At 38.5% G+C, this 22,922-nt stretch overlaps 1 protein-coding gene across 1 annotated transcript in view; it reads right to left on the bottom strand.

Annotated features, from left to right (window-relative positions):
* DCHS2 (dachsous cadherin-related 2) overlaps window positions 1-22,922 on the bottom strand; it is a 109,276-nt gene that overhangs the window by 33,456 nt on the left and 52,898 nt on the right. The window contains exons 4-8 of the mRNA XM_088164418.1: window positions 11,099-11,335; window positions 8,712-9,731; window positions 7,109-7,350; window positions 6,670-6,769; window positions 497-654 (exon numbers count right to left, since the gene is read on the bottom strand). Coding sequence (XP_088020544.1) covers window positions 497-654; window positions 6,670-6,769; window positions 7,109-7,350; window positions 8,712-9,731; window positions 11,099-11,335 — 1,757 coding nt within the window. The remainder of the gene's footprint in view (window positions 1-496; window positions 655-6,669; window positions 6,770-7,108; window positions 7,351-8,711; window positions 9,732-11,098; window positions 11,336-22,922) is intronic.

Here is a 22,922-nt window from a genome sequence, read left to right as displayed (position 1 = left end):
GCTGGAATAATCACAGGTTGCATTTCACACTCCCATGAAGAGCAGCCCTATATAAACCAGCACAAAGAAATATCTTTATACAAGGTTATAGAGATAGAATTTAGAAAAGAAAGTAACTTCGTGGAAAAACCAAAAAAGTCTACTCTCTTCTTCATTTTCAATCCCACTTGATATTTGGGTTTTTTCTGCCTACCTGGATATTTTCCTCCTATTTCCAGTGTTTCCAATGATCTCCTACTAAATCACAAGCATTGCCTATTTGCAAGATGATCCAGAACGCTGTTGTGCATTCTTAAGATATCAAAATGAGTCTGCTCTCTCATTTCCTCCCTCAACAGAAAAACGGCTAAGGAAAATCACCATAAGATAAAATTACCGTATTTCCCAACCTTCTTACAAAATTGTTTTTTTCTTCAAAGAAACTAAGCATTTAACGTAACCCTTCTATCTGTCTGTATAGATAGATTCTACCTATCTATACAACATAAATAAGTACCTGGATGTAAACAGTAGCACTTCCTTGAAGCGAAGGTATCCCCTGGTCCTTGGCTGTGATGATCATTCTATAGTTGGATCTCTCAGCATGTGACAGAGGCTGGGTTGTTCTTAACTCTCCACTGACAGCATCAATCTGGAAGTATCCTATATCCTCTTCTGTGGAGTAAAAATGGAAATGTGTTATGGCAAATCAGTAACAGCTTGCCTCCATAGTACTGAACATTGTAATGAATAGTGAAAAAGAGCAGGACATGGAGGAAAGGAATCTGCTGCACTCATTTGGATCTCTCTGGTTTGTTTGGTTTACCTCCTCTTCTTTCACTGAGTACAGTTACTATAAACCACTTAATGTGGATTTAGAAAAATATGGAGAGAAACTCCATAGAGTACTAAAGCAATTGCCCAGTTTTGTACCAACTTTACTCACACCAACGGTGTGTGCATTAGGAGGGCAATAGACAGCCCAGAACTGGTCCTCCTACTTCTAACTAGGCAGACAGGGCCAGAGAAAGAATTAAGTCTCAGTCTCCAAACTGGCATGAATGGTCAAGTATCTCCCGTGACTCATATATTATGGATGAACAGCTCTTGACCCCTACGATACACTGTGACTGCAGTGATGCCACTTGCCCTGCTTGTGTTCGGTACCAGAAGCCAGTTGAGGGTAGCTACAATCTTAAAGTAAGCTGTTGCAGAACATGTGAATATTGGAAATTATTCTTATATCTTTCATCACCGTCTGGTAACACTCTAATAATAAGTGGCTTTTATTTAAAGTCATTACTTGCAGCCACATCATTTATTTGAGAGTTGCAAATAATAATTTTACCACAGATGAATAAATAGCTCTTCGCGACTTAGAATTATAGAATAATTTATGTTGAAAAGTATCCTTAAGATCATCAAGTGGAACCTTTAACCCAACACTGCCAAGTTCACTAAACCATGTCCCTAAGTACCATGTCTACATGTCTTTTAAATGTCTCCAGGAATGGTGACTCCATCACCTCCCTGGGCAGCCTGTTCCAATGCTTGACAAACCATTAAGTAAAGAAATTTTTCCTAATATCCAACCTAAATATCCCCTGGGAAAAAAGATTGACACATAGCTCCCCCATTTTCAAGAAAAGGAATACAAATTACTTTCAAATTTTAGTAAAATAGGAAAGTATCTATTACTTTGTATACATTACCAGACACTGAGAAAATCATAATTGTTATAAGTACTTCTCTCTTAGAATACTGTCCAAACAGCTTTCTGTTATGTGAATTTTTAATAAGGTGTGCTAGCAGGTTAAATTAAGTCATGCAGCATAACAGCTGCTATTATAGCAACTGTGGTAAAAATAAATTCAGTGCAGATGAAGTACACAAAATACACATAAAGAACTATATTTGTATTGGCCTCTAAGTGAGCATGAAGCTGTTTACATTCTCCAAATCTGCACATTCAAATTAGTTAACTGCACATATAGATGTTCACTTTTGTATCCAATTATATCATCTGCAACTGTAAAATATTTGCACCTGTAACATTTGAAGAAAAAAACCACTTAACAAACTAGTTAGAGAACCAGGTTTTCATAACCAACAAAAAGAAATCTTTTTCAATATCGGTCTGCTATTTTTTGCAGGAATATAGCTTTCTAATTCTCAATCAGACTCTTCTGGGTAGAGTCTGGAACATTAACAAGGAAATTGCCAACAAAAGGAAACAATTTATAGAGACAATTATATTGAATGAGATAGTCTTGCATTTTTCATTTTTCATGGTAGTTTCGAAATATTAATGCTGGTCTATTACTGTTTCCATAAATAGCTTTTGGTTTACTTTCCTGGTGTAGGTCCCAACACTATGTCTACAGTCACAATCTGCTATTTTGTTCCATATAATGTTACGTGACACAAAATCCCAGCTAAGTAAAAGTCACAGGAGATAAGAGAAACAGAACATATAATGTGAATTGCATGTATATATTTTCAGTATATTACTAAATCCTACACTTAAGGTTACACTAAATTCAAATATTGCATGACATAGTTTTGTGCATATTTTGGTGGCAATGAATGTAACAAAAAGGTCTGAAAATATTGGAAAGAGACATTGTATAGAAGAAAAAAACCCTTGGGACTTCCATTTAGTAAGTGTTTCACATTTTCATTTCTTTATCTGATACCACACTATAAAAGCAGTCAAAACTGAAATGCCTCATGTCAATTTTTCTGGTATTTTTATCAGTCTATATTTAAAATGTATTCCAAGTGTAGCCATTTGATTGAAAGTCAGAAAAAACTTTTACACTGAGAAATAAGTTTAACAGCATGTCAGTCATTGTTGTAAAAGCTCATGCTTGCTGCATTTCCAAAAACATTTCCTTAGCTCTCATCTCCATAAGTCACCTGAATTAGAGAAGTGCTGCTTATATCACACACCCTAAATATGTCCTTTTGTATCTGAGGAGGAAAAGAAGAAAGTACAGGAGAAATGGATAAGAAATAAGGAAACTGGAAAGAGCAGATGAAGCATGGAACAGAAAAAAATTTAATCTCTCAATAACTAGACTCTAATGGCCCCAGTCTCTTCTTGAGCTTGCAAAAGTAACCTGCCAATAAATACATATGGTTTTACAATTAATTTTTTCACCTCTGCCTTGTTCAACCTGTTGGCCAGATTTTTATTTACATGAGGTTCTCCAAAACTCAGACACTCTCAGCTCTGTGCTCTCAAAGGTGGTCATAGAAACTGTAGTTTAGAACAAAACAAACCAAACCAAACATACAAACAAACAAAAAAAAAACAACAAAAAAAAAACCCAAAAAAAAAAAAAAAACCAAAACAACAACAACAAAAAAAGTGGCCTGAGAAACACCAACTTTGCCTGGCTGAACATTCAGGCCTTACAAAAGCTGGCATTTAGGCAAAACATCCCAGAAAGCAGACATAAAGTAACACTAGAGATTCCTCAGCGCACAGTGATAGTTACTTTTACCTAATTCCCTGAACAACTGTTTCTTTCCTAGGTGTTGAAATACTAAGTGCCCTGACCAAGCCCTCCTCCTTTGAGATGATGGAGAACTCATTTCCCTTAACAGAAAAGAGGAAGGCAATGCCATGGCTCCCAAAGAACATGAACATGATGAGGGCTTCTGCAGAAATGTAGCCCTCTGCAAGTCTAGGAATGCTCCCTGCACGCTGCTTTCTACTCTTTCTAGAGAACAAGGACTTCTTCATAGACACATGGACAGCACTTGCCAATTCGTGCATGTTAGCAGTGTAACTAGGCTTCTCTTGGCACTTGTGTAGCCAAGCACTAATGTTGCATTCACATAACTCACGTAACTGCTCCAAATATAACTGTAAAAGCCTCTGTCAATGCTAGTCTTAATACACAAAGCAGTAGTTCCAGATGCCCTATAAATACACACTGATTTCTGTTATAAATGCTATACTATATCGTACTGATAGTCATAAAGAAAACCAGGCAAATCACTTTATGACTGCCAGCATCACTAAGGAATAAATAGTACACACAGCTGGGATTAACCTCTCTCTGAATTGGTGATAACATGTAAGAGCCTGATAGAGAGACAGAGTCTTCAGATGGCTCTCAAAAAATGTTGTTTATTGCATAGACGAGGTTACAGCAGTTGAGGGTTGTGGGTGAGCCTAGAGCTGCTGGCTATAGGCAAGCTGTGTGTCCTGAAGCCCATCTAGTTCTGGTTACAATACATTATATACTTTTCATTACAGAGCATCTTAATACACGACTACCAATCAGCATCATGCACAATACCTTTTACATTTACATACAACCTATCTAAACTGCTAAAATTACCATATTATGTTAGTGACTAGCCAATCATCAGAGTTAGTATTAAAGTTTGGGACTTGTTCCGCAGTGGAAATTTCTGAGATCTTTTCTCTACTTGCAACATTGGCTTTCTTGTTTGCCTGTGAAAATCCTTTTGTTTGGTAAAAACATCTTTTGTTTGAGGTGGATTTATCCTTTGCTCTAAGCCATAAAAGCCCCTTCCAACTCACTTGCTCTTTGCCTTCTAGTTACCCACTAAGACTGGCTCAGCAATTCTTTTCTTCTATATCAAACTTGCTTTCATTCCTATGGAATCATCTGTATATCTGCAAAGTTCCTCCATTAAATTCTCATCCTTCCCAACATTAACAGAGAAGTGGAGGTAGGCTCATGTGACCACCCACTTCAATATACATACATTTTTAAAGGATGGTTTGCTTTGATTTTCTAGGAAGAGGAAGGGGCATTTTGAAGAAAACACTTCCCTGTAACCTAAAATTCATCTAGTGTGTAAACCTCATAGTTCTTTTACATATTTTCCCTCATGTGTTTTGTTGTCATTTGTCATTAACATTCCTGCATAGTATAGTACGTTGCTGCTATCTTGACATTTCTTTAAGATCTCAAAAACATTAAAAATTACCCAGTAACATTTACAAATTTAACAGGTGACACTGACACTTGCAGCTCTTCATCTTGTGGCAGATCCATGACTGAAGAATAAAGCACTAGTCTGCATGGAGTTCTCCACTTAACTTGCTGTCTCTGTTTAACAAATATGGCTGTAAATCAGATCATATTTCTTCTTCATATTTAAGTACCAAGCAATGTCCCAGAATTAGAAAATACTATTTAAAATATAAACCAGGCAAAAACTTCACCATGAAACAGAAGACCAGATGTTAAAGGCTGTGAGCCAACTAACAACAACAAAAATTAGTATCAGAGAAGCTCAGCTGTTTCTGGATTTGTTTATCAGGAAAATATCTAGTTCCAAGGCTGGGAGGGATTTTTTTTAGTGGTTTTTGCATTTGGAAAGAGGGGGAGATGGGGGTGTGTTTGCTGCTGTTTTTATCCTTTTGCTCTTTCCAGAGACAGCTTTTGCAAGATCAGTCATATTTTGTGTTGCTAGTAATTTTTATAATTTGAACTCTTACTCCCCTCTGGGGCTCTACAGTGAAGCCAGTAAGAAAATCCAATATGCTGTTTGAAGGAAGGGGATGTAGTTACATACATGAACAGGCAGAGATGTCTGGAAAACACTTCCTGTACTGCCTGGCCATAACTCTTCAAACAAAGGACTGCACCCTACTCATTCCCTTTTTCATAAGGGGGATCTTTTTGTGCAAAATATTCTTACTCACAATGCAGAAGTCTGAGATACCATCCAATTCCCTCTGGAATAGGCAGTCATTTATATCCAAATTAAGGGAATAATGTTTTCTTGCTCTGATGAAACAGTAAACTCTACATGGAAAATACCAGAGGTTACAAATCCCGAGCTTAAAAAATCCTGATTACATTAAACTGGTAGAATAGAACAGAACCCAAACAAAAAAGAAATAATTCTGTTCCTGGTAGCTCTTACTGTTTTGAAGCAATAGTGAGGGAAAGCAGGAGTAATTGACCTGTTTTCCTTCCTGGTTACAGATGGAGTTCTCACTTTCATGAAAGCGTGGCAAGTGGTATGCAGCAAAACCAGACATCACATCTATGTCTCCAACCAGTATTAATGCCCCAGGTCCCATTTATGTTCTAATTTAGGACCGCTCTGTTATTAATTTCACTGCAAACAAAACTGGATCCTACAGCTTACCCCAGAAGTGAACTATTACATGAGGAATTATGGGGAAACTATTTTTAAGATGCCACACTATGTCAGGTTAACACAGTGCTAAACAAAGGGCAAAACCTGAACTAAAACCCACAAACTTCATTGTTTGCCCAAATTATCCCTTCCTCAGACTGTCACAAACTTATTTTAGCAGGAAAATTTTCAACCAGTCATGAGAAAGGGAGATAATTTTTCCTTTAAGATGTTAAACGATTGAAATACAAAACTGTATGGTACAAGATCATGGTCCTAATCTTTTCTGAATGCTGTTTGAACACTCTGGCCAACCACAGAGGCAACTAAATCCTGTGAAAGATGGGGCAGAGAGCGCAGGGAGGAAAGGCAGCTGCTTGCACTTCCTTAGATACTTTATAAGACACATGATGGTGCTGATTTCTATTTACAAAGGCAGCTTTATTCTACCAGACACAAAATAAGCAGAAAACCTTGTATGATACATGGGTTTTCTAAAGTGCTAGTTATTTTGATGTATCTTTTTGTATTAATAACCCTTTAAATTCTTACCTGATTCTACTGAATATAATACAACACTGTTGTTCCCAGAATCGAAGTCTTTTGCAAAGATGGTGGTAACAAGTGTCCCTGATGGCTGCCCTTCCAAAACCTGTCACCAAGCAGTTTATAAATGATTTGCAATTATACATGGATAAAGCCAGTCTTAAAACAAATCCCTTGCCATAACACAAGAGTTTAGCTACAGCTCTATTTTCCATTTCAGTAATATTTACAGTGAGTGCAATGAGCATTTCAGTAGATGGTTAAGCAACAGAGCTCTAGCAACCCTCTGTCACAGTCTGCATAGAGCGCTAACTCAAACATCTTTACTACCTCAAACTCAGAGGTCGGAAATCAAAAGGGATCCCACTGCACACATGAATAGAATTATTCTCATGTTATCCCTTAGATCTGGCCGTGTGCAGTGCCCCGATTTGGGAGGACCCACAGTTCCCGGGGCGCGGTGCCGCCGCGGGGCGGCGTTGCGCGCTGCCCGCGCGGTTCCCCGCCCCACCTGCCGCCGCAGCGCCCCCTGCGGGAAGCGCGGCGCGTGGTCGTTGCGGTCGCGCACGGAGATGCGCACGGCGGCCGTGGCGCTGCGCCGGGGCCGGCCCGCGTCCGTCACCAGCACCTGCAGCACATGGTGCGCCCGCTCCTCGCGGTCCAGCGCCGCCCAGTTTATGATTTCACCTGACAGCCAAGAAAAAGGGGGGAGAAATGGAGTTAGGTGTTTACTGTATGCTAGCACTCAGCCCGTGCAATTATGCATATAATTTCATGTGAAATAATGGTACGTGCCCTCCGATACACCTGATCACTGACGTGAAAACCTCAGCTTTCCAAACCCCATCCTGTAGAAACATTTTGTCGATCACAGTTTTGCATATGTACTTTAGTGCCCTATGACACTGGGTGTCCCAGAGCAAAGGTATAAAATAGTATGAACCAAAATGCTGACCTTTTAAAGAAATCCATCTGACCTTAACCACACTCCAGGACAGATAATACACGAGCAAAGGAGTTTAACTGCTGATAAGGCGCCTTTCTTGATTATGTATATTAATCATAAACCCTTATGTCTTCCATACATTCTGGTAAATCCAGCAAATAAATCTGACCAATTTTCTCTCTATTTGCTTAGCCATACCCAATATAGCTGGGGATTTGCGGTTGACCAAAGCTCATCACACAGATAACCATATATTTCTTAAAATCTTCTTAGCTAACTCCTAGTATTCTGTTTGCCTGTAAACTTTCATAAGTGTACTCAAAAGGAACCTGTTTTTATTTTGAGATTCATACAGAGAAATTCTGGGAAAGCCTATTCACTCCCCATGGGGACTAGGCATCTGGAAACAGGAATTTTAAACAGCAGATCTTTGCTCTCTACATACCATTTTGCTAAACTGGATCATTTATGGTGCCTGTGTGCCTTGAAGGATTCCCTTCCTTTAGGCTCTCCATGCTCTGGCCTCTGGTGTTATACCGTGTAGATATAATCCCTATTACTTGAGGCGTTTGGGATTCACTGCAGACTACACCCTACACTGTGAAACTTTTTCCTCAGCCTATTTGCTTTCTGTGATGCCATGTACTACATGAATTCAGTTTTTATGTCAGTTACAAAAGCATTCACTAGTATTTTAAATCACTTTGTCTAACTTCTTAAGTACCTGTATAGTTACCTATGGCTGATTTGTACTTTTCAACTTTACTTAAACACAGGCATAAAAATTTCTCATATGAACTATTGAAGCTATAACTTAAAACTTCTCCTTTTAATTTGTTGCAGCCAAACACTGAAACTTAAGACGAAGTGACCTGAACAAACTCATGAAAAAAGTAAAATCCTAAGGACTAGTCCATTCTTCTTGAAAATGTATTTGGTTTATTTCATTCCCCAAATTATGAAACTCTGAGTAAAAATATTCATATATCAACCCAAAAGATTCACAGCAGTTCCTGATAGCTTTATACTTTACTTCCACACCCTTAGGGAAGGCTGCTTTCCAAAAGCAATATTAGGTAGATTACAAATCATCAAATGCTACCTGTGTTAGAATTGATCTTGAAATACTTTCCATCAGACAAGAGGAAATAGGAAAGCTGTCCATTTCTTCCTGAGTCTTTGTCAACAGCTGTAATGGTGCCAACCACACCACTGGGAATCAGATTCTCCTCAACCTCAAAGAAGTAGCTCTTACGCATAAACATGGGAGAATGATCATTTTCATCCAGGACATTAACTATTATAGATGTACTTGCATTTTGCCTAAGGTTTTTGTCCTCAGATGTGCTGACCAAGGCTCTAAAACTCAGCATCTGTGCGCATTCATAGTTCAAATGCTTCCGAAGATAAATCCAGCCAGTATCAGAGCTGATTCCAAATGCAACAGAATCAGTGCTCGGCTCTATGGAATAGGTCAGATTGGAGGTAATGTTCTGTGAATTAAGTGACTGGGCTTGAACCTGAAGAATTTGGGCACCTAGAGAGGTAGTTTCACTGATTTCTACTTGATACACCAAGCTTTGGAAAACCAAAATAGGGCCCATCTTCTGCTCTTCAATAACCACTGTCAACATCAGCAAAGAAGTCAGAGGAGGACTTCCACAGTCTTCAGCTGCTATGTGTAGAGTATATTCCTTCTGCTTTTCCTCAAAGACTGTCCTGGTAAGGTTTACCACTCCAAGACTTGGATCAATGCTAAATGCATCTGACTGCTTGCTTGCAATACTGTATTTAATTGCCCCATTTAGGTGACTGTCTTTATCTTCAGCATGAGCAATGTAGATAGCAGTACCAGGAGGCTGGGTGTGTGAGATGGTTACCTTACCAGATTTGGCAAGAAATACTGGAGGGTTGTCATTAATGTCTGTAACAGATATGTTGACTTGAGTGCTGGTGTAGATGGGGAAATTACCCAGCTGTGACTGAACAGTGAGCACCACAACAGGCTGAGCTTCATGGTCAAGCTCTTTCTTGGTGCGGATAATGCCAAACTGGGGATCGATAGAGAACTTTCCATGCGGATCACCGGAGCAAATTCTGTAAGAAACTACTTCTAACGAATCTAGAAATGGAAACAACAACAAAAAATGTAAAAATAAATAAATAAATAAATAAATAAATAAATAAAGGAAGTGATAATATAAACATTGGCAAGAATGTCTGAGGAGAATGCATGCTAAATTCAAGGGAATAAATGTAAGCTACACAGATGTTTGACATTCCTGGGCTTTTGATGCTTCCTTCTTCCCAACCCTAGAGCCCTTCAGTAAAATATGAGTGTATACAGTTTGTCCATTTCTGCACTGTTTGATTTTCATCACACTGGTATTATAAAACTCTATAAAAAAAAATCACATAATAGCCTCTTGTTTTTCCCTGATCTAAAATACAGGAACAACACTCTTATAAATTAGTCTTGTGGGAGCAATTTCACTACACACAGGCATTCACTATAGCAAGGAATGAAACAGGTGGCAGTTCCCTGAAAAAAAATGGTTTTTAATAAACTTACTGTTCATGGGTGACCATTGTTGTAACCTTGATACATCAGATACTGCCTAAAGCACAAGCTGTCTAAAGATTCAGGCTTACTACCAAGGCCACCCAGTCGGTGCTATTTCCACCCTGAGGAGAGTCTTTCCCAAAAGAAGGAAATGAGAGGACCTGACTAATCAAGCTTGTATGAAACCTTGTCATCTACCACTTTACATTTACAGATCCATCATCATGCTGTTATGTGGACTCACAGAAACCTCTGCTCTGCATAGGAATCACATATGTACAGCTCTCAGTACAGGGCTTTTAATGACCAAGGATTGTCAGGAGCTACCCCATTACCCTTTACAAATCATAACAAAACCAGATGGATTAAATATATTTTCAATAAGTCCCACAAACATTCATCTGAACTTCTCCATTTAATTTGAGACAATGTGGGGTTTTGTTTGGTTGGTTGGTTTTGGCTCTGTTTTTTGAGGGGTGGTCAGGAGCACTTCTTGCAGATTCTCTGAAACTTCTGAATACTCTTTGATTCTAAGTATTGCTCTGAGATTTGCCTTGCATGGCTAATACTTTAGCATGAGCCAGACTGTCACACTTATTTAAACTTTCACATCATGCTTCCTATCTCCCCATTTACAATTACAGACATCCGTCAGGAAGAAAATGGAGGCTATTGCCAACCTCTATGCACCACCAGGGAGAGTACCATGAATCTCTAACTGTTCTAAAGCGCAGTTAAAGCTTCTAAGAGCTGATAAACCAGCCATTTCACCAGTTGCTGTAAATACCAACAGTAAATTCTATTTAATGCTTGACAGACTGAATTAATAACATAGAGATTTATGGGGAAAAAATAATCTACAGCTATTTCCAGTTAATGGCCACAACAAAAATGCAACATAATCTCTGACTAAGACTGTGACTTACTTGGGGGCTTTCTGGCCTTTACAGTGCCAATCACACTGTCTTCAGGGGCATCTTCTGGAACAGAAAAGCTATATCGGGATCTCTCAAATATAGCAGGGACCACAACAGTCTGAAGGATATTTACTGTGATAGCTGCATTGCTGGCAGAGGGAAGGCCACCCCCATCGCAGGCAGAAACAGTCAGGAAGAGTGCAGAACGTGCCAGGTGGCCAAAAGCTGAAGTCAGGTAAATAATTCCTGAAAGTAAACAGAAAGAAAATAGCAATTAAGAGAGATGCAAGATAAAATTTAGCAGGCTGTCAAAATAGTTTCAACATGTATCACTACTCTAAGAGAAGGTCAGACCATGTGGACAAAAATCAGAACCCCTAATTCAATTTTTGAGAGCCAAGTTCTCTTCAAAATATATGATCTTTACCATTCACAGAGCCACTGAAGCACAAGTTCTGTTTCAAAACACAGTGTCCATAATTCTGATTTTAAAAATACATATTTACTACTAGTAGTCTATAGCAATTTGGAAATGCAACAGGGTGGAAAAAAAGTATTGTTACAAAAGATTAATTAATCTTTGCAAATGGTAAAGTTAATGTTATTTCAGACAGGTGGCAGAAACATTCTGCTTAAGTTATTCCTGAAATAAAACATCCACAAAAATGGAGTCAAAGCCCCAAAATATAAATCTTAGGAGCAGAAGGCTCTGTGGAAAGTATGTGGGAAGCAATCACTTGCTGTCTGATCACAAGTTTTTGTCAAAATACCCTTTAATAGTGAATTCTAAGGTACATTGAATTTGCAAGCTGCTAGCAATTACATTTTATATTAACTGTCTGAAGTAATTATTTGAAAGGAAAATACAATGTTCAGTCCCAAAATATAGCACTTTGGATGTACAGTCCCCAAGGTAATCTATTTGTGAAGTAAGTTTTTCAACATGAAAATGAATACCAAAGGTGACAAAATGCAGGAAAAATTTTCTTAGCAGTAAGTGGGTTTTATCAAATATACACTAAACGCTAAAATCACCGTGTGCTAAGTAGTAAAATTGCATTAAACTCAAGTGATTCAACTAATAGGGACAACCTTTTACATACCTACAGATAATTTTAAGAAATCACTAGCTTTTTGGAGAAGGTGGTGAAGACACAGAACCTCTGGCAGTTCAGTAAAACCAAACCTTTTAAACTTTGGGCTACCTTTATAATTTCCTGGCTGTCAAGACAAGTTTAGTAGGGATGATGTCTGCCGTTCAAGTTGGACATTTAGTAGTTAGACAGGGCAAAACTAAAGTTAGCTCAACGGGTCTTAGGAGAATCAATGCATGATTCAATGAGAATATATCTTCTCAGAATTTAGGGTGAAGACACAACACTAATTTTCTACAATCCATTTTTAAACAGAATAATGGAAAATATATAAAATCCTTATAAATATTCAAATGTGCATGCAGTACACTCAAAATATACTGCCAGGACTCTATAATAAACTGTGCCTTGACATGCTTAAAATGCAGTAAAAGGGTCTTCAGGATCAAGGAAAAATGCTTTTCCTTAACAAAAAAGGGACACTTATTCCAGTGTGACAAACCACACTAAAATCTCAACAGTGATACAGATAGATTCAGGGTTCAGTGCTGATCCAGCTCCTTTGCTAACAACTGATGCAATTCTAAGAAACAACCCTATTTTGGCTTTTAAATTTTATTTTTCTTCTGACGGTTGAGTTTTACGATTACTTAATGTCTTGATGTCTTGGTTTAATTTGAATTTCTCGGCCAATGCACCAATAATGTTATAGTTTTGATTTGCCAAATTAAATATATTTATTTTTTGTTGTGAGACAGAACCAGAAGCAAAAGCAAGGCAAGCCTAAAACTTTAAAAGGGTATAAAAAACTTTATTAACTACACACAGAAAGAAAAAAAAACAAATTCAGAATATGATCTTCAGACCACTCCCTCCTCCCCTCTCCCAACCTTCTTAACAACAAGACAAACATGCAAAAAACTGCTTCAGTCAGTTCCCACCTTAAATAGTCCTTTTCAGTTCACTTCAGAGAGAGAAGTTCCCTCTTGTCACACCATAGGGACTTCTCCACAAGGATGGAAAAAACCAGTTCTCTTGTGGCTTCACTTTCACGATTTGCATCCGCCCGGGAAGACTTGCAAGCCGTGAAGCTCCTCCTATCTTCACAGCTTTCCCAAAGTTGTGCTTATGGGCCATGTTAAACTCACGGGGTATTTACTTTTAAGAATGAACTGTTCCAAAACAATAAATTATCTTAATCTCTCTCTGTTCATGCTTCATCTCCAGAAACAGAGATCCCCTTTTCTCCTTGGGGCAAAGGATTCTCAACACAGGTGCTTTGGGTCAACAATTTATCAAATGGAACACTCCAACCCCCTCATGTCTTTCTCCATGGTTTATAGGAATATTCAGTGCAATATCAGTTCATCCCTACAACTCACAAAAGGATTTTCAGCCAACCTTCATAGCATCTCATTCTCCTTCCATCTAAAGAAACTTAGCTCTTCTATTCTTTTTCCCTCTAAATCGAGGGGGATTGAAAGTCTGCAAGTCTTATTTGAGCATTAATAGAGTTAAAATCTCACACAGGGAATACAAGGGTGTGGCCAATACTGGAGCTGTGCCAGGATCTCAGAACACCCTGGCCACGCTGGAAAGGGGGAGGAGGGGGAACAGCTGGGACCTCACTCAGCCTCCCTGGGTCTCAACTACAGCACCCACTGTTGATGGCCACCCCTCCTCCCTGCAGGGCCATGCCAGCTTCCCAGACTAGGGAGCAGGCCTGCAGTGGAGCCAGGCTCAGGCTCTGTTACCTGCACTGCTGCCAGAAAAGAAAGAGAGCTTTTTTTCTGGGTTGCTTCCTTCAAAATGTGTGTTCACGGAATGAACTAACTTTCTCCAATTGGTTTCTCAAGCTGTCAATAACCAAACCAGCCTCCAATTGGTCCCATCAACTCACAGAGGAAGTTCTCATGGAGAAAAACCTCTGTGATTCTGCCCTCCTCCAGGTGTAACCAGCACACTTAAACGGTTCAACAAAGTAGCTCTTCAAGGACATAAACTTTTGGCATTTCCTGAGCTAATCTGAGCAATTACAGCTTGAAGGAAAAAGGAGTTTAACTATATTTCTCCAGAGGATAAACATTTACACATGGATTTGTAGCATAATTTCTGTCAAATTAATTTAAATCAAATGGACTGTATGTTACTAATTCGACCAACTTTTCTATATTTTTTATTGACAAGGCTATAAATATGTCCTTCTAATTTTAGATACTTCAAGAGGTATGTGGAGAACTGGAAAATTTCTACAGAAAAGCATCAAACTGAAAATCTTACTCTTTAAGCAGTAATTAAAGACTTCGGAACATCCTTTAGATGTTGACCTCGACACACTGCAGCACACTCCATGCCAGTCCAGTTACAGGAAGCAAAAAGAAAGTTAGTAAAAGATTTCATTTTCTTCCTTCATTCTTTTCTGTGTCATAGGGGAAGAGGGCAATAGGCAAGTAGGTCTTGCCAACTCATCTCTCTTTTGCAGGACATCATAAGAACAATTGTAGAATCCAAGTAAAAAGTATGTGTTTTCCATATGACTCCTTCCAACCTCCAAAACTATAATATGCAGAAATTTAATAACCCATTTTGACTTTTAACTATGCACATTCTGTTTCTTTCAGCATTTGTAGGGCTGGGTATTAGCTTTGCATCTGGTGATATATAATCTATAAAGACATTTGAGTTAGCTCTGCCATATGTTGATGAACATGGCTCATTAGGCTCTATTATGGCCCCACATGACAGGAAAGAAGCTGTAGAAGAAAGCAGCATCTGGGATTTCACTTTCTGTATGATTAGGTAAAACAGCAGACTGTGACTAAAATGGACAGTAAGGACTACTTGGGCCAAAAGCAGCTGCCAGCACACCTTAGAGCAAGCTGGCTGGGTGCATTTCATTTGCTGCAGCAGGGTGCAGGAGGTGCCCAAGTACTACACTGCAAAGGCAGAAACACAGGAAATTGCAATTAGTGGAAACTGTCAAAGCCATAGGTTCAGTTTGTGAAACTCAACAGAGGCATTTCTCACTAAGTAAGAGGTTGAAGATGAACCATGACTTTCCTTTCTTCCCCATTCTGTAATTAAGATTGGGGCTTATTATTGTTATTACCACAACCCTTTACAGCCTGTAATTCAAGGCCTCAGAGACCTTAAAAAACAAATAGGTTGCTGTGGTATAGAATATGTTCTGCCATTATGAAAAACAGTTTCTATAAACATTGACAATGAAAGGGGAATAATGAGACAGCTCCTCTGCAAGGAATATTTTACCAAAGCTCCCAATGGGAGATCACAAAGATAAAAGTGTGGGTCCCCTTTAAGAAAAGTGCCACCTTTCTTATAGCTTGACTCACCATATAAATGAATATTCTTATCTGCTGCCTTTAAAAATACTTAATTCCCATTTTTCAAATTAATATTTATATCACTGCAGTGCTTTGAAGATTTTACCTCTGGTTAATTCCTTATTCTGCATAAGAGAGAGCTGGAATCAATTCTGCTTCACAGGTGAACAATCCTATAAGTACACACCAGATGAAGCATTAACATCCAGCCTCATTCACATCTTGGCAATCTCATTTTCTTGACTAGATCTGCATGGGCTTAACTGATTGCAGATCCCAACCCTTATAAATCAAAAGCATGACATACAGACTGCCTGGTGCCTGGATATGATCTAGATACAAATTTCAGGCAGAACCTGCAATGCTGGATGCATGTTAGCAGCTACCACTGCAGGTTGCAGTCTGGGAACAGCTCTCTCCAAGGCAGGTCAGCACAGCCATGCTGGAATTTACAGATGCTTTGATAGCAGAAATTGTTACAATAGTTTGGACTAGGGAATGTATGGGGAGAACTAGTACTATTGAAGGTAAATCATGACTGCTAACTCTTTCATCTGCTTCATACTTCCTCATACATTGTATATATTAGGGCATGAACTTCCAAGAAGTCTTGCTCTTCACTTTGTGCCTATTTGCCCAGAAACTGCAAATGCACTAATGAAGGACAGGATTTTGTGTTACCTACCATCCTCTAGTAATGGCAAAATTTCTCATGGGATTTTGCTGTTCTTTTTTTTGTGGAGGTGGACCCTATTCCACAAGTGGGTTAACTGCTGTTTCTCAACAGTTAAAGGCAGAAGACAGGAATCCACATGTAATGATTCTTCTAAAATACATTTTTTATTATATTCATGATCCTGTGTTCATTCTTAATCTTGCAACAGCATATAGAACCAAAGTAGGTTCACTCACCAAAAGAACTTTTTGTATGGGAAAAAATCATACTGGTTAACCCAGTAGGATTTCCACACACATCTCCATCTGAGCACTTTGAAAATCTGTTTTTGCACAGGGTTCTCCCATAAGCAAAAGAAAAATCAGCCCTACATTTATAGCCATTTGTAGGTAAATCAAATGTTTTCCACTAGTCAAGTGTTGCAAAGACAAAAATCAGGATGCTCTAACTTCAGTAATAAAGTCTGGATCGCATAGGTATGCATACTTAAATGGCTTCTAATATTACATCATTGTTTATGAAATAAAAACTCAACTTTAGAACATGGCAAGAGGAATAAAATCAACAGAAACCAAACACCCTAACAAACTTTAAATGATGGCACTAATTGTTCAGCAAATAACCTAGGATGGACCAGCTGGCATCACCTGACACAGCTCAGACAACAAGCAGATGGCCAAAAGATCCATATGGTTCCTCACCTCAGCTCACCTTCAAAGCTGGCCACTGGACCTGCTGTTCACTACTGTGCAGGTCAGAGCTGACCTACTGATCTGCCCAGAGCACCCATCCTAGCTCGGCAGATTCCCAGTGCAGGGGTGCCTGCACAGCTTTGCTTTTTATGTGTCAGAAAAAAAACCTCAAGATGAGCACAGGGTGATTCTCCAGAAGATGGATGCAGTTAGGAGGTGTGCATTTTGCATTAACATTAAAATTAGCCTTGTCTTAAGGAAGAATGGTACTGTTTCTGCTTGACATTTCTATTTAAGTTTATCCAACTCATTGCTTATGCTGCCATCTTAGCACTGCATACAGGTTCCAGCTTTAGCATTTTACCTGTATTTAAAAGGCACCTTTTTTAGTGAAGCTGCATTTTTGATGGTAACCATAGCAACACTCTGCCAAATACACTAAATAGCTGGTTTAATAACTGCTAGGGGAAGGAAGGAATTAATAAGGAATTATATTGTTATTTACAGTCTACTGCTGTAATACACACAGTTTCAGCTCACATGAAAAGTCTTTAAAAAGCTTACTTTTGATGGCACAAACACTGGCTTCCATTTCAGCAAAGAGGACTTCTTCAGTTTGATAATATTCAGTGTTTGAATGTTTTTGTAGTAAATAACTGACTTAACCCATATCAATTTCTAGCTACATTTGACTTTTACAGGCCTCATACCCCTGCACTGGAGATGTTTTCAACATTGGCTGCTCTGTAGCAAATTCTTGTGCTCAATTCACAGTTTTCCTCTTAGAAAGAGAAATAGATATAAAAGGACTTAGTGTCTACAGCCAATACTATATAAATATATTGTGTTTAATCAAAAGAATTTGCTTAGCACATGGAAATCTGTTCCAGAGCACTTCATCAGACCATGTTGGGAGTCTGCATATAACAAACCAGTACCTAAATCTATAAAGTAATGTAAACAATTTTAACACTGGAGCTCCCCCAGAAGCATGATGCTACTATTTCAAATACTATAGGTTACAGAGAGTTTTAGTGAGCTAAGAAGTATTCATCAACACATAAAATATTAATTTCTAATTACAGCAGTTCCATTATTCACAAAAAGAATACCCACCTGAGCATCAGTCTCTAACGTTGAGCAAAGGAGGGCATGAATATAGTACTACAATGGTTTTGTATCATCTAGGCTCAGTTTTCTCTTAGACAAGTGCTTTCTAGACAAAGTCTTGCAATTTGGCATGCAAAATTTTATGTCCCTAGAGACTATACTTTGCCAGTTTAGAAGATCAGGTGCTTCCTAGTTTTCTCTATTTTGTACTATTACATGTTTAAATAGTTATTCCCCTAAAAAAAACCACAAATAAACAAGCAACACCACAAAACCCCCAACAATATTCTAGCGTTTCAGTAAAACATAACTGAAGAGATAATTTGCTGTTACAAGGAGATTTCCTTTGTTCCTGCCCTGGTTTATTTCCTTTAATCTAATCTAATAGTAACTTAGAGTGTGTTTGTTGATTGTGTACAAAGCTAACACCCTCACACAAACCCAAGTCCGTCCAGAAATCAAAGCTTACATCAGAAAGTAGGTAGGACTTTGGCCTGGTGAATTGCTGCATTTTCTAAAACAAAGGCAGAGACCTCTCCCCATAATCTGCATTACTCTAGCCCTGCCACATCTTCTCAATAGGCTGCCTTTCCTTGCTTAGCTTAGCAAAGTTTTCCGAAAACGTCTTTTTAATCAAGGACTTCTGTGGACACACACATTTAGAGAGCAAGGGAATTACAACTTGGAAATTCTTTTCAGGCCTGGATTTCTCCTGACTCTCAGGTCCATTCCCAGGCTGACAAGGTGACTACAGCTTCAGTTGGGGAGGAAGTCTCCCAGGGTGACAACATGGTGAAAAACAGAGTGGAATTCATAATAAAGATTAACACCTGGTGTCTTTCCCGTGGGACATCCGAACATGCCGTCCCAGGGATGTTTTTCCCAATTGTCCAATGAACTACTGTCCTGTCCTAGCTGCACGTAACACACTTTAAATACGGGCTGTCCGTACAATAAAGTTGGCCTTTTCCCCTAAAGAAATCCGTGTGTATTGCTGTCTTTTCTCCCTCTCTGCAGCGCAGTAGCCACAGACTTCTCAGTCAAGGACCTTTTCAATCAAGCTGCTAGCCTCTATCCAAAAATAGCTCAATGCACAACCTGGTAACAAAACTCAACTGCCATGGTCATCAGAGATGGTATTTCTTTGAAGGCACTGTACAAAAAAAATATATCAGGACAGATACAAAATGAAGCCTGCTATAAGCTAAAGAAGATATATTTGCTGTTCTTATATTAAGAGCATTACAAAACATTCCAGATGCTGCCCTTCCTTTACATGAATTGATTTTCTGCTGCACGCACTTCCCTGCTACATTCATTCTAACACTGTACCACAGCTGTCTGCTCCCTTGATGCGACCTGCCACTTTATTCTTTTCTTTAGGTTAACTGAGAACACAAATACAGTAAATACATCCTGTACCCATACAGCCTCTAGCAAAGAAAAGGGTTGCTTGTCTGAATTTCACTGTATAAATATCACACTATTCCCCTCCTCTAAAATGTGAGGTTTGGGCATAACTTTTTTCTTTTTCACCACTTTTTTTTAATCAGCCCACTTCATCTGTGCAATGCCATGGAAGTTCACTCTTTGCCTCTTCTGGTAGGTTCTTCTGTTTCTGAGATCTGACATTGGCTTAACTAGGAGAAAGGAGGGTGGGCTAGTATTTTTGTTAATACTTTGCATTCTTTCATGCACAATAATCTCATGTACATCCCACTATTGCATGGTTGAGTTTTTGGCACATAGCTTGTAGGAATATTTCTCTTTGTAGATGGTTGATTCTATTGGATTTTATACATAAAAAAAAAGAGATACATTAGGAGCTAGCAATATGGATATATTTTTCATGCTGTTCTGCTACAGAACTCTTTCAGGGCCAAAATCTGCACCCTTACACTTACTACAACAAGTTCATGTGCTTCTAGGACAATATACTATTTTCTGCATTCTTTATGGTGATTTTCTCATTAGATGAGATCTCAGTGAAGGTAAATGTCCACAAATAACTCAGCTGAGACAACTAATTTTTCTGTTTTAATTCAAACAAAATTCTTCAAAGGTGAAATCATACTGTGCTAAACCAATGTCTTAGACATATTCCTCTGATTTGCAGCATTCCAAATACACTATTAATATCATATGACAGATCAGAAAGACAGTAATTGAAGAAACTGAAGTTTAAAAAAAGAAGTGGTCTCAAAATGTTCCAAAATAAAACACTCCTAATTTTAAATGTTATTTATGTGAAGCTCTTTATATATTTAGCAAATGTACTACATGCTGTAGGAAAACGGCAAAAGTAGTTTAAAAATAAATTATTTTTCCTACAATACTATACAAAAACATCATCAATCATCATAAATATGGCCTTGTTTTCTTTAGAAAGGGTGTAACTCTATTTTACTTTGATGCCTAGTACAATCTGCTATATATTAAAAACTGCATAATACATGGAGTTAAGCAAAGTTTTGGGGTTTTTCCCCCCATAAAAAGAAATGTTGGTATTTCAACATTATTTTTCCACCTGTATTGCAATAAAAATAAAGCAAAACTTTTTCCTGCAATTAAAATTTCCTAAGGTGCATCTGTTAAAAAACAGTTCTATTTTTTTTTTAGTAAAACAAAATTTGTCAGCATCCTTAACTGGAATGAATCTATTCTGAACCAAATCAAAGTTTATTGTAACTTAGTTTGCCATTAAATTGCATTTACATATGGCTCCATAGTGCAGTAATGAAAGTAGTACAGCACTAAAATACACACTGACCACAAGAAACATATACCGGTGAGGCACTGTTCTGTACAAACTCTACACAACTCCTCTTCTTGTATCCATTACTAGGCACTGTTAAAGTGATAAGATGCTGGAATTAAATTTGGCTTTTGGTTAAGGTACTTCTTATATTCTTAAATTTGCATGAACTTTAGGTGTATTCATCCTTTTATTCTTTGCCAACAGACTAAGCTCCTAGACTACTCTACATCCTTTACGGGACATTTTTGTCACATGATTCTCTTTGCTCTTCTGCTATGAAGAAATCAGAGAGCATCTGAAAGGGAGAGGATTTTTAGCAAGTCAAAATTTCCTCGAAAGAATGTTCGTTTTGCAGGAGCTGTACTTCTGTGTTGAAATTTTTTTTAATGTTCAGCTACTAACCAGTTCTTACAGCAAGGCTTGTCTCAACAAAATGTGCTTTTGGTGTAAATAAGTAACAGAAAGTATTATAACAAAAGAGTGATCCAAGTATCTTCAAGTCAATGGAGTGATCTCTAAATATCTCAGTGTACTGTGTTTATGTGGCAAGGGTTTGGCCAAGTGGGGGCTACAGGAGTGGCTTCTGTGGTACAGACCATGGTGAGGCAGCAGTCCCCCTGCAGCCTATGGAGGTCCACAGTGGAGCAGAGATCCACCTTCAGCCCATAGAAGATTCCTCTCTGGAGCACACGGATGCCCAAAGAAGGCTGTGACCCCATGGGAAGCTCATAGTGGTGCAGGTTTGCTGGCAGGACTTGTGACCCCACAGGAAACCCACACTGGCTCATCCTGTTCCTGAAGGACTGGACCCTGTTGAAATGATCTCTGCTGGAGCAGAATAGTGTGAGGAGGAAGGAGAAGCAGAGACAACCTGTGATGTACTGCACAATTCATCACATTCCCAGTCCTCCTGCACTTCCAGGGCCAGAGGAGATAGAGAAAATTGGGAGTGAAGTGCAAGAAAAGGGAGGGGTGGACAGAATATCTTTATGATGTCGTTTTTATTTCTCATTACCCTCCTCTGATTCGGTTGGCAATAAATAAAAGTAATTTCCTCAAATTGAGTCTCTTTTGCTTGTGACAGTAATTCCTGAGAGATTTCTCCCTGCCCCTTTTTCAACCCACAAGCCTTTTGTCATCATTTTCTTCCCCTGCACAACTGAGGAGGGGAGTAATTGAGTGACTTTGGTGGCAGCTGGCATCCAGCCCAGTTCTATCCACCATGTTCACAGAAACATTCTCAATAAAGTACATAAAAGAAAGGACATAGCCTTTGTTCTAGGCATCTAATTTAAGTAGGAATCACAGAAACACGAGCCTAAATATCTTACAGAGTTGAAAGAAACAGAAGCTAAATTAAATGCTTATACTGCTGTAACATACACTGAGTGAATGATACTTTCTCTACATCGTTTTCATGCTAGGTTTAAATAACTAATACATTCACATGAAGACAAATCAGTGGCTGCTGCCTTTTGCTTAGCCTTCATGGAAGTTTTCTCTGCACACAGGGACTAGCTAGGGGATTTGTTTAAGACCATGAACAGACTGTTTACCTGAAGACTCACACATGAAGTCACAGTGGTCCAGAATAATTTTCAAGGACTATTACGAATTTTGTTGGTTTGAAACAACTCCCCTGAACCAGAGCTATGATGATAACCATCTTTTTACCCATCTCTCAAAAAGGGCTTCACTAAGATCAATAGAAAAATTAATTACATGCCCTTAGGTGAAGGTAATGTTGTTGTAATGGAAGTTTACAAATTCATTTTTTTAATCCTAAGGTCTTAAAGTTAAGCACTGCATGGGTTTTCTGCCACACTAATGATTGCATCCTGTGACTTACATTTTTAATTACTAGCTCAGCCACAATTATAAATACACTGTCTTTCAAATAGCTTGTTAGGTAACAATGAGAAAATAAACAAATATAGCTCAAACAGTTTCTTAGCCAGAAGAGCTCTTCAACTTGCCGTCTTCTAACCAATTCATGAGTACTGTTCATAGATCATGCTTGAATCAGATATCTACAGAAGGCAACATAATGAAACCAAGATATTGTTCACACCAACACTAGAAATGAATGATGGCAAGAGTCACGAACCAGCAGAGGAGCTGGTTTACAGTTTCCTATCTATACATTTTTCTAGTTACAC

This window comes from Sturnus vulgaris, chromosome 4, assembly GCF_052056855.1.
Source record: "Sturnus vulgaris isolate bStuVul1 chromosome 4, bStuVul1.hap1, whole genome shotgun sequence".
Lineage (NCBI taxonomy): Eukaryota > Metazoa > Chordata > Aves > Passeriformes > Sturnidae > Sturnus > Sturnus vulgaris.
The sequence above is the reverse complement of the archived record's forward strand: the minus strand, read 5'-3'. Positions and strand labels throughout refer to the sequence as shown.